Genomic DNA, 13,104 nt, shown 5'->3' with positions numbered 1-13,104 from the left:
TCATACTGGTTCCTCTGATTGCCTCCAATCCCCAGCCCAGCCCCCAATATATAACCTCCCTGCACTCTTCCTCCAGGTCCGTGGTCCCTAGCCCTGGGCTGGGCCTTCCCACCAACTCCTGTTCCCAGAAACCCCATCTTCTCTGGAACATATTGGAGAGGGTTTACCTTCTCCACAGTCCTCCCCTGCGTAGCCATCTTGGCAGACGCATCTGCCCTCTTGGCACTCTCCCCGGCCGCGGCAGTCTCTGGGGCACGTCTGGATGGCGCAGTCGGGGCCTCGGAAGCCCTCCACGCACACACACTGGCCAGCGCGGCACAAGGCCCGGGGCCCGCAGCCCCCAGGGCAGGCGCTGGAGGGAGGCTCTTCCTGCCCGCAGTCCTCGCCGCTGTAGCCCGCGTGGCACAGGCACACTCCCTGCACACAGCGCCCTCGGCCCCGGCAGTCGGCCGGGCAGGTGCGGGTGGCACACGTGGGGCCCGTGTAACCTGCATCGCAGACGCAGCGCCCATCCTCACAGCGACCACGGCGGTGGCAGTTGGCAGGGCAGGTGCGGAGGCTGCAGTCCTCGCCGGTGTAACCCTCCCAACAGGTACACAGGCCATCCTGGCATATACCGCGCTGGCTGCAGTCGCGCGGGCACAGCTTCACGCTGCAGTCTTCGCCCGAGTAGCCATCGTCGCACACGCAGCGCCCGTCCTGACACTGGCCGCGGCCTCCGCAGCCCCCGGGACAGCTGAGCGTGCCGCAGTCCTCGCCCTCGTAGCCCACGTGGCACGTGCACACTCCATCCTCGCAACTGCCGCGCCCGCGGCAGTCCCCGGGGCACCGACGGCTGCCACAGTCCTCGCCGCCGAAGCCCGGGTTGCACACGCAGCGGCCGTCCAGGCAGCGGCCGCGCCCGCGACAGTCGCCAGGGCAGGCGCGCGTGCCGCAGTCCCGGCCGGTGTACCCAGGCCAGCACACGCAGCGGCCGTTCTCGCAGCGGCCCCGGCCTCGACAGTCCCCGGGGCAGCTCCGCACGCCGCAGTCGTCGCCGCTATAGCCTGCGTTGCACACGCACACGCCGTTCTCGCAGCGCCCGCGGCCCCGACAGTTGCGTGGGCAAGCGCGCGCGCCGCAGTCAAGCCCCGTGTACCCGGGCCAGCACACGCAGCGGCCGTCCTCACAGTGGCCCCTTTGGCTGCAATCGCCAGGGCAGCTGCGCACGCCACAGTCGTCCCCGCTATAGCCAGCATCACAGATGCACTCGCCGTCCTCGCAGCGCCCGCGGCCCTGGCAGTCGCGCGGGCAGGTCCTCGAGCTGCAGTCCTCGCCCACGTACCCGGGCCAGCACACACAGCGGCCGTCCACGCAGCGCCCGCCCTCGCCACAGTCCCAGGGGCAGCTGCGCGAGCTACAGTCCTCACCCGTGTAGCCAGGGTCACACACACAGCGCCCGTTTTCACAGCGGCCCCGCTGGCTGCAACCGCGAGGGCAGCTCCTCACCCCACAGTCCTCGCCGGTGTAGCCAGCGTCGCACACGCACCGCCCATCCTCACAGCGGCCCCGCTGGCTGCAGCCCCGAGGGCAGGCGCGCTGGCTACAGTCATCCCCAGAGAAGCCGGGGCGGCACACGCACACGCCTTGCACGCAGCGCCCGCGACCTTGGCAGTCCCCGGGACAGGAAGGCCAGCTGCAGCTGGGGCCCGTGTAGCCGGGGAAGCACACACAGCGGCCGCGAACGCAGCGACCCTGATCGTTACAGTCGTCGGGGCAGGACGCAGAGGCCGAGGGTGGTGAGGAGGAGGGAGGCACCGTGCCATCTGTGGGGTCTGAGCAGGTGGGCCCACCCCAGCCTGGCTCGCAAGTACAGGCACAACGGCTCAGGTCAAACACGCCATGGAGACTGCAGAGGCTGCGCACATCTGTTTGGCCTGGAGCAGGAGAGCGGGGAGGCTGTCAGTCTTTCTGGGGCATTGGGGTTGTCTGGGGGCCCCCTCCAGGATCATTTCATGAGGCTATCTTAGCTCTGAGCTGCTTCTTGTCAATATGTGTGACCTCCCAGGGCCCTAGCATATACTTGGCCAGGGGGAGCCTCATATCTAGGCCTGCTGGGCTCCCCAAGTTTGTGCGTGGGCACAGCCTTCGTGCCTGGCTGCACTGCCACCTCAGGGCAAAGAAGGGGTGCTTTTTCTAATTTATTCCAAGGTCCCTCCCTATGGGCCAGTGATATCCAGCCCACCCTCAGCTACCTCTCCACCTTCCTCCCTTTCTATGCCCTGCCTCTGATCACCTGCTCACCTGTGCCAGCCTGGGCAGTTGCCGGACAGCATCCCCCCATGCACTGTTCCTTGAGCCCCTTCACCAGCTCTTCCAGGATCTCCAGCCGGATCCTCAGGGCCTGCACTTCTGAAGCAGGGACTGGGGGCTCAGTGCCCGGGGGACAACCACATCCAGCTGAAGGGGGCAGGTTAATGCGATGGGTGAACACCACTTGCTTCTCCCCTCCCTCCACCGTGTGCTCATAAAGCTGAGAGGAAGGGCTTCCCCTCCCTGCTACTGCTTTACGGCCCCCTGGCTGGGGAGGAGGCCGTGGGGCTGGGAGTGTCACGTTGGACCGTGGAGAGAAGGGGCCTGCTGTGGCTGTGTCCAGCAACACCAGGAGGGCCAGGCTGGAGGTCAGGAGACATTGGACTGGCATCATTCAGAAGGCTACAGGGAGAGAAGACAAGTGTGACAGCAACTAGACAAAGAGGCAAGATGGACCCCTTCCCCCCCACACACACACACACAGTCCCACCACCCACAACAACGAACCCACCTGACTCACATGTATATAAAAATCCACATTCAGCTGTGCTCTAAAGGGACAGCCTCCCTGGGCAGATCCAGTATCTATCTCTCTGTCATTTTTGCCCTGTTGTGGTTAGTTGCTGTAGAGTCAACGACAACCCTATGTGTACAGAGCAGAACTGCTCCACAGAGTTTTCAAGACTGTGGCCTTTCAGAAGCAGATCACCACACCTGTCTTCTGATGCACCTCCAAGTGGGTTCGAACTGCCAACTCTTTGGCTAATAGCCAAATACTTAACCATGTGTACCACCGTCCTGCTTCCCTCTTTTTTACGGTGCTATAGTCACACTGGTCTTTTATTTGTCCCACAAGCACAAGTAGGGCTTGTGCAATGGATGTTCTCTGTGTCTGAGACACTTTTCCCTCAGCTCTCAAAGGCTGGCTCCTTCTTGTTTAAATTCTACCACACATGTCATCGGCTCTGAGATTGATCCACAATGGGAAGCAGTCTTCCGGCACTCTCCACCACAATAGCCTGTTCACGTTCTTCACAGCAGTTACTGCTGTCTGTATCACCTGTTTGCTTGCTTGTTTGCTACCTTTCTCCCGCTTCTACAGTGGGTGCTCTCTGAGAACAGGGACTCCGTCCCTTCGGGCACTGTTGTATTCCTGTGCCTGGCACACCAGGCCACCCAGCAAATTCATATTGAATGAATTAGCAGATGAATATCTAAGCCAGTCCTTCCACCAGTACCCAAATCCCAGCTTTTTCTGCCTGCTCAGAAATTTTAAAGTATAAATTGCCCCCTCCATTCAGCACCTCACTCTCAACCAGATCCTTCCCATCATCTTTTATATGACCTGATTTAAAAAAAAAAAAAAAAAAAAAGTTGCCATCAAGTCGGACTTAGGGCGACCCCATATGTTTCAGAGTAGAACTATACTCTATGAAGTTTTCAGTGTCTGTAATCTTATGCCAGTAGATTGCCAGGCCTTTCTTCCTCAACATCGCTGGATGGATTCAACATGGATGGTAGCTGAAGGTGGTCCAGGCATCACAGGCCCATAGGGGTCTTGGTATAAATCAGACAGATGCACCCTTCCTTGTCCTAGGATCAGTTAGTTAGTTAGTTCGGGACAAACTTGAGGAGCAGGACTAGATGTAAGCCTCCTCCTCTCTTTTGGTTAGTAGTTAAGTGCAAACCATTTGCACCACCCAGGGACCTTATATGAGCTGATATCTCTCCCGTAAGTGCCCCCAAAAACAAAAGGCACAAAACAAAATCCTCTAACACAATCAGCTGTCAAGACTTATGAGCTACAGTAAATAAGACCATGTGGGACTGGTGAAAAGACAGGCAGATGGAACAGAATGAAGTTTGGAAGAAGATCCACACATACGTGTTCCCTTGATATCTCTGCAATTGAGTGGAGAAAGGATGGTGGTTTGGAGAATAGATGGTTGCTTCAATAAATGATGCTGGGTCAATTAAAGATTCGTGTGGAAAAGAAATGAATTGGTCTCTGCCTCATATCCACATATAGAAATTCATTTGAGATGGATCATGGACCTAAATGTGCAATGTCAAATAATACTTCCAGAACAATATCTTAAAGAAGAAAATATAGGGTAAAGTCTTTATGACTTAGAGTAAGCAAAGTTTTCTTAATGAAACACCCAAAACCTAGCCATAAAAAGAGATTGATACGTTGGAGCTCATTATAATTGCTAACTTATGTTCATCAAAAGACACTATTAAGAGACTAAAAAGGCAAAGCCACAGACTGGGGGGAAAATATGTGAGAAATATGTGAAACATGTGAGAAAATATCTGACAAAGGATTAAAATCCAGACTAAAGAACTCCTACAAAACAAACAAACAGAAGGCAGGCAACCCAATTTTTTAAATTGGCTAAAGATTTAAACACAAAAGAATTTACCTAAAGAGTCAATCCACCATCTGCCAGTTCATTGTACTGTGGTGGCTTCCGTGTTGCCATGATGCTGGAAGCTATGCCACTGATATTTCAAATACCATCAGGATCACCCATGATTTACAGATTGCAGTAGAACTTCCTAAGAGAGACTAGGAAGAAAGGCCTGGCAATCTACTTAGCCAATGAAAATCCTATGGATCACAACAGTATATTGTCTGATATGATGTTGGAAGATGAGCCCTTTAGGTTAGAAGGCACTCAGAATACACAGTGCCCACAACAATGAACTTGAACATATCGAAATCATGAAGATAGCACAGGACCAGGCAAGATTTTGTTTTATTGTTCATGGGGCTACCAAGAATTGGAGCCAACTCAATGGCAACTAACAACAACAAAAACAAAAGGTCAAGAAAGATATAAAAAGGTGTATTGTATCACTAGTCATCAGGGAAATACAAATTAAACCCACAATGAGATGCCATGAATATCCACCAGAATGACTAAAAATATAAGGACTGTTATTGCCTAATATTGGCAAGAAAGTGAAGCAACTGAAACTCTTCTCCATCTCTGGCAGGAGCATGCATTCATACAACCATTTAGAACACTGGTGGCATTTACTAACGCATGAAAGCTAGCAATTCCATTCCTTGGTAAATATATATTTTTTTAAAAAGTGAATGCAAATATCCTTCAGAAGACACGTATCAAAATGTTCATTTATTTATTCATACTAGCCAAAATCTAGAAACAACTCAAGCATCCCTTCATAGTAGAATGGATAAATAGATCATGGTATATTCATACAATGGAATATTACACTGCAATGAAAAAGAGCATCCTATTGCTACATAGGAAGCTCTGGTAGCATAGTGGTTAAGGCACTTGACTGCTGACCAGAAGGCTGGCGGTTCAAACCCACCAGCCACTCCCCGGAAGGAAGATGGGGCAATCTACTTCCGTAGTGATACTGCCTTGGAAACCCAAGAAGGGGTCGCTATGAGTCGGGTCTGACTCGACGGCACATAACAACAACAACAATTGCTACATGCAACAAAATGGATGGGTTTCTCACACATAACCCCACCACCACCAAATTGCCATTGAGTCAGTTCAGACTTACAGCGAGCCCCACTGGGTTTCCAAGGCTATAAATCCTTATGGAAGTAGATTGCCTCATCTTCCTCCAAAGGAGCAGCTGGTGGATTTGAACGACTGACCTGGTTAGCTGCCAAATGCCTTACCTACTATGCCACCAGAGCTCCTTTCACACCCATAATGCAAACAAAACAAACCAGACATGAAAAGAAAATATTCTGATTATGAGTCCATTTATATGGATTTAAAAACCAGAAGAACTAATCCATGCCCTTAGAAGATAGGATAAGATTACCTTTAGGGATAGTATTGACTAGAAGGGGTTACAAATTGGGATTTCTGGAAATATTTGATGTTTTTGTCTTGGTGGTGATTAAACAGATGTACAAATATTCAAAAATTCACTGAACTGCATACTTAAGATTTGTGCATCTTAGTGTAAAAAATTATACCCTAAAAAAAAAAAAAGAAAAAGAAACCCACACCCTATTTTCCACATATTTCTATCCTCTACTTCATGGCCACAGTTGTCAAAAGATTTGTTTGTACTTGTTGTTTCCATTTCCCCACCTCCCGTGAATGCCTCAATCCACTCATATCTGGCTTCCCTGCCCTTCTTCAACCTACTAAACAGCTCTCCTTGAGGTCTACCAATGATCTCAGTGTCACAAAATCTAGGGGACATTTACCTTCATCTTAAGTGATCTCTCTCAAAATCACTGGACACTGCTGACCACATCCTCCTTTTTAAAACATTCTATATAACAGCACTGTTGAATATATTACCAGTAAGCATACACAGATTTTGAAAACTTGAAATGTGACTAGAATGACTGAGGAACTGAATTTTCACTTGGTATTTCTCAAAAGCTCCCCAAGTCCCCAAGTGATTGTAAGGTGTAGCCAGAGTTGAGATTTACTGCTGTAGTGACCCACCTAGGTCACTTCATCTAGACCCATGACTTTAATTTCCAAACTATACACCAATTTATAAAACCAGCCCACTCATCTCCTTTCAACTCCATAACAATATGTCCAGCTGCCTACATGGCCTCTCCTCTCAGGCACCTCAAACTCAACATATCTGAAACTGAACTCATGATTATCCCTCCTGTATCCAGTTCTCTCCCAGTGTTCTCCATTACAGCTCATGGGCCCACTGTTCATCCAGCTTTACAGGCCAGAAACCTACCAGTGTGTTTCAAAACCCTTCACCACCACCATATTTACCTATATTTCCTCATCAACATCTCTTTAATTCATTTACTTCTCTCTCTTACTATCGTCCTAGTCCAAGCTACCACCCATCTCTTGCCTGACAAATGCAATTGCTTCCTAGTTGGTCCTTCTGCTTCCACTCTTGGCTCCTACATCTCACAGCAGTCAGAGTGACCTTTTCAAAAGACAATTAGAATGTCCCTCTCTTCCTTAAAACTCTCCAATGTCTCCCTTTCAAATTTTCTTAAACACTGACAAACACCCCACATCATCTGACCCCTTCTGACTTCTCCATCTCATCTTCCCTAACATTTACCTCCCTCTTTCCACTCCAACCCCACTGGCCTTCTTTTAAGTTTCCCATTTTCTCTTTTTAAATATTTCATTATGTTTTAAGTAAAAGTTTACATTCCAAATTAGATTCCCTTTTAACCATTCATATACAAATTGTTTCATGATCTTGGTTACAATCTCTATGATATGTCAGAGTCTCACAATTTCCACTCTGCCTGGCCCATCCATCCAGCTTCCCCACCCCTCCTTGCCCTCTCATATTTACTTCTGGGTAAATGTTGACCACTTGATCTTGAATAATTGATTGTTTAAAGGAATATATTCCTCACAGGTGTCCTTGCTTATTTTATAGGCCAATCTATTATTTGGCTGAAAGGTGAACTCCAGGAGTGGGTTCTGTTACAGGTTAAAGGGTATCTTAGGGTGACAGTCTCATGGATTCCACTAGTCTCTACCAGTCCAGTAAGTCTCACCTTTTTTTATGAATTTGCGTTTTGTTCTACATTTTTTCTCCCGTTCTCACCAGGACCTTCTATTGTGCCCTTGATCAGAACAGCTGGCAGTGGTAGCTGGGCACCATCTAGTTCTGGTCTCAGGCAAGAAGGAGCTATGATTCAAGTAGCCATTAGTCCTTTGGACTACTTTCTTCCTTGAGTCTTTGGTTTCCTTCACTCTCCTATGCTTCAGCTATAAAGAGATCAATACTTCTATCTTAGATGGCTGCTCACAAGATTTTAAGACCCCAGATACTACTCACCAAGCTAGGATATAGAGCATTATCTTTGTAAATTACACTATGCCAACTGACCTAGTTGTCCCATGAGACTATAATCCTAAGGAAGTCTATGGTTCTGAGCCTTCAAATTCAGTAGATCAATCCCCATGAAGTGTTTGCATTTGTCTAGGGAGTATCCATAACTGTGCTCCCTTATGTGTTTTATTGTATATATAAATATATATAAAGCACATACAAACATGTATATTATATACATGTGCCCACAAATATCCCTATATATGCATGCTCATGTACTCCCATACACCTTCCAACACCCATACTGTATACATATCTACCTATGTAACCACTCACGTATATTTTTTGCTTGTTTTTACTATTGTTGAAAAATTGTGTATGACCATTGTTGTTGTTGTTATGTGCTATTGAGTTGGACCCGACCCATAGTGACCCCTCCTTGGATTTCCGAGGCAGTATCACTATGGAAATACATTGCTCAACCTTCCTTCCGAGGCATGGCTGGTGGGTTTGAACCACCAGCCTTCTGGCTAGCAGTCAAGTGCCTTAGGCACTACACTACCAGGGCATTTACCAAAGCTGTCCTTTTTTCTTGTGTACCTCTCAGTGTTTCATTTACTCACATATACTTTATGCTTTTTCCCAACCTCAAACCTTTGTATATGCTACTCCCTCCATGTGGAACACTTCCTTTCTCTCTTGGCCTCCTCATCCTTCAGATCTCAGCTCCACATCACTTCCTCAAGAAGCCTTTCCTGACCAGGTAAGATCCTGTACCATATGATATTGCCTCACCATGTAACTCTCATTTGTAGTATTTGTAACATTTTGTAATTGTGCATTTGTTTGTGAGATAATTTTATTACTTTCTTGCCAGCTTTCAATCTTGCCCCCTAGACATTAAGGTCTAGGGGCAGGCATGGAAGCTGTTTTTTCTTGGTTATTGTATCCTTGCATCTGGGACATTCCAAAAACCAAACCAAACTCACTGCTGTCGAGTTGATTCTGATTCATAACGACCCTTCCTTGGATTTCTGAGACGGTATCTCTATGGAAGTAGATTGCCCAGTCTTCCTTCCGAGGAGTGGCTGGTGAGTTGGAACCACCAGCCTTCTGGTTAGCAGTCAAATGCCTTAGGCACTATGCCACCAGAGCTCACATTAGGTGCTCAAAAAATATTCATTAAATATGTGAATGTGTGAAAAGTTCGATTTAAGCCCAGGACCAAGGTCAGGGCTAGGACCACGGACAGTGTCTAGGACTAGAAGTTGGTTAGCAACAGCAGCAGGGCACAAGCAGAGCCGGAGACGAGGCCAGGGGCGGATCCTGGCAGGGCCAGAATGGTACCAGCACTGTGGAAAACTGTTTGGCAGAATCTAGTAAATCTATTAAAGTTAAACATACGCAAACCCTATGACTTGTCAGTTCCACTCCTAGGAATATACCCAACAGAGCAGAACTACTCATAATAGTCCCAAACTGGAAACTACCCAACATCTCACATCAGTTGTTTTGCTGTCGAGTCAGACCCGACTCATAGTGACCCCTCCTTGGGTTCCCGATGCAGTATCACTACGAAAGTAGATTGCCCAACCTTCTTTCCGAGGCATGGCTGATGGGTTTGCCAGTCTTCTGGTTAGCAGTTAAGTGCCTCAGGCACTATGCTACCAGAGCTCCTTCTCACATCAGTAGAATGGATAAATAAGCTGTAGTTTATTCACAAACTGAAATAAAAACAGCAATAAGAATGAACTATAACTGTCTGCAATAACATATATGGATCTGGCTAATGTGAAATTGAGCAAAAGAAACCAGATATAAAAGAGTACCTGCTGTATAATTCTATTTATATAAACTTCAAAGAGAAATAATATTAGTCTATAGGGTTCCAAGTCAGGAGTGGTTACTTCTGCAGGCTACTGAACAGAAGGAGCAGAGGTGTGGAGGGGTAGTTTCTAAGAACATCTGTTTCTTGATCTGGGTGCTGGTTACTCAGGTGTGTTCATTTGTGAAATTCATTGAGGCAAGAAGGATTGGGGAATACAGAGAGATGAGGGTTAGAGAGGAAAGGCAGTGGGGTGCCCAGAGTGAGATGGGAGAGAGTGCTGCAGCGGATAAAGGAGTGTGGAGGGGCTTGTCAGGATTCAGTTAACACAATGGTTTAAGAGAGAGGTGGGCAGGTGCTCAATTCTTTGAGACCAGAGATACTGGGAGAGGGAGGAGGGTAAGAATGGGTGACCCCACCCCTCCCCAAAAGACACACATTTCCTGGCTTCCTACTCTGAAATTTCTCCTCTGAGTCAGAGAAAAAGGAGTTTCCAGGGCTACCAGCCAGTGAGAGACGGAAGGGAGCTGGGCATCAGGGACGGAGTGTTTCCACACAGAGAGGCAGCCCAACTTGAGAAAGAGCACAGGCGGAGAGGTTTGGCATAAGGAGATCTCCCTTTCCTGTGACCTTCACCCTTTCTCTCAGCTTGGGGTGTATCCTGGAGTAAGAGGTGGGCTCTGAAAACCCAGTGCAAACCCACTGCCATCAAGTCAATTTCCACTCATAGCAACCCTATTGAACCGGGTTTCCAAGGCTGTGAATCTTTTACAGAAGCAAACTGCCACATCCTTCTCCCTCATAGAGGAAGATAGGTTCAAAATGCCAAGTTTTTCTTTTCTTTTTTTTTTGCAGCTGAGCGTTTTAACCACTGCATGACCAGGTCTCATCCTACTCTCAAATCCCGTCACCCTCTGTCTAAAGCAATGCAAATTGCCCCACACCAACTGTGGGGATGTATGTATACACAAATACAGGTTCACGTACACATATGGCTATACACATCCATATAAGGTTCCTACCAAAAAAAAAACCACACTCCACAGGGAAGAGGTAACTGTTGGGAGGAAGTTGGAGGGGAGCTGTTGCATTGGGGTAAATTGTAGTCAATGTCATGAGACAAAGTGTATGTGAACTGTTGTATGGAAAGTGAATTTACTCTGTAAAATTTCACCCAAATCACAATTAAAAAAAATTTTTTTTTAAATCACCCTAAAGGAAAAAAAAAAAAAAAAAAACACTCACTGCCACTGAGTGGAATCTGACTCATAGCGACCCCTCCTTGAGTTTGTTTCCAAGGCGGTATCTCTACGGAAGCAGATTGCCCAGTGTTCCTTCCGAGGAGTGGCTGGTGAGTTTGAACTGCCAGCCTTTTGGTTAGCAGTAAAATGCCTTAGGCACTATACCACCAGAGCTCTCTGGGTGGTGAAAAGTTTGCACATGGCTACTAAAGGTTAGGGAAGTCATGGGAGTCAAAGAACCAGGTTGGAGGAGGAGAATCAAACATGTGGCCCACTCCTAAGTAGCAAGTGGATACAATGTGCCCCTGTACTTTCCCAACTCCCTGGTGGCCTTTGGGAGTTGTCCAGTCCCTGCTACACACACACACACACACACACACACACACACACCGACCTTGGATCCTTCCCAATGGGGTGGGGGTGGGGTTATCTCGGGAAGAAGAAAAGGGAGCCCACCAATCTCTCTGGAAAGCTGGTGAGGCTGTTGTGAGAAGAGAGGAGTGTCCCCACAGACCACGCACCTAAGAGCCTCCTTCTCAATCCCCCTTACCCTGCCCTGCCACATAACCCCCACCAACTCCTGCAGGCAACCCTTGGAAGAATTCAGCTCTTCCTCTTCTAGCACCGGGCTAGCAAAGAATTAGGATGCCTCTTGGGTCTCCCACTGGCCACTCGCTGTGCCCCTGATGCTGTGTCCGGGGTACCCCTCTGTAGTGGGGTTGGGGGCATGGCCTTACCCTGCTAGCAGCCTCCCCACTATTGGAGGGCCGGCAGGGGGACATCTTCCCAAGCTGTGACTCAGCATCCTGGGTATTCAATGTTGTGGCCAATTCTGACGCTTTGCTCATCAGGGACTGTAGGTCCCAAGGGGTGGGGAGAAGAACTGACTTCCATGAGGGATGGTCCAGAAATGGGGGTTCTACACCCACCCCCATGTCCCCCTCTGGCCCTCTTGCCATGCCCCAGCTAAATAAATCTGGAAATGAGGGTTGAAGGTAGAAGTATTCAGGGTGTGTGAGAAGGAAGGGGTCATGGCAGGAGGGAGGGGCGGGGCGGGGGTCCCAGATACTGGGAGAGAACCAGGTGGGAAGGGGTACCAAAGCAGAGCGAGATGGGGGATCCAGATGCCCCTTATTCTGGAGAGCTAATGAACCAGGGGCATGGAGAAATTAAGAGAAAACATTTTCACACCTCTGGCAGGAAAGGGTCAAAGGCCAGTGAGAGACCGTAAGGCAGTTTGGGGGATTGAGGTGTTGTGTCCCCAGGGATTTAGAGGTGGGGCCAGGGAGAGAGGGAAGGGGGCCGGGAATCCGGGAAGTGGGGGCGGGCCTGTAAACCTACGGCAGCTGCGGTGTTTCCGAGTTGCTTCCCAGTAGTTTCCCTCAGTTCCGCTTCCAGCTGTTTCCAAGCCATTAAATTCTTTCCAGGCGAGATAAGGGGCCCGCCCGCCCCACCCGGGGCGTGTCACGTGTATTGGGGGCTGGGGGGAGGTTCAGACGGACAGAAGCTGGGAAGCCTGGCAACCGGACGGAGGGAAGACCGGAGCCTCTGTGTCCCGGGGGCATCTCTCAGCCGTCCCAGCCCCGCTGAACTGTGAGTCACGGGTACTGAGCTCTCAACCAAAAACAAGTTTCAGGATTCTCTCTGCAGGCGCCCGTGCCCTTCCCACACCTGGGCGCCCTGATTCGCTCCATTTCAGCATTTCTTAAAGGTGCAAACCGCGGACCAACCTCCCCAGCTCTGCAACCAACGCACTGCCACCTGGACAGTCCCCATTTAGGACCCCACAGAGCCCCTCTGTTACCTCCTGGAGTCCTGGCTCACCGCTCACAGCCGCCAGCACTTTCCTCCTGTGCGTTAGCTGGCCACCAGTCTTGCCCTTCAGGGACCCAGTGGCCCACCTTGGTAGTAACTGCCTCTGCCCTGGTGTCACTACCTAGCAAACAAGTCCTTCGGCTT

General features: G+C 49.4%; 1 protein-coding gene across 1 annotated transcript in view; it reads right to left on the bottom strand.

Annotated features, from left to right (window-relative positions):
• Window positions 1–2,686, bottom strand: part of TNXB (tenascin XB) — a 66,218-nt gene extending 63,532 nt beyond the window's left edge. Inside the window, 2 exon segments of the mRNA XM_042782369.1 lie at window positions 168–1,916; window positions 2,284–2,686. Coding sequence (XP_042638303.1) covers window positions 168–1,916; window positions 2,284–2,686 — 2,152 coding nt within the window.
• Between the last annotated feature and the right edge of the window lie 10,418 nt (window positions 2,687–13,104).

This window comes from Orycteropus afer, unplaced genomic scaffold (assembly GCF_000298275.1).
Source record: "Orycteropus afer afer isolate SDZICR_OR568_19922 unplaced genomic scaffold, OryAfe1.0 scaffold00294, whole genome shotgun sequence".
NCBI classification, from domain to species: Eukaryota; Metazoa; Chordata; class Mammalia; order Tubulidentata; family Orycteropodidae; genus Orycteropus; species Orycteropus afer.
Note: the sequence above shows the minus strand (reverse complement) of the source record. Positions and strands in the feature narration are given on the sequence as shown.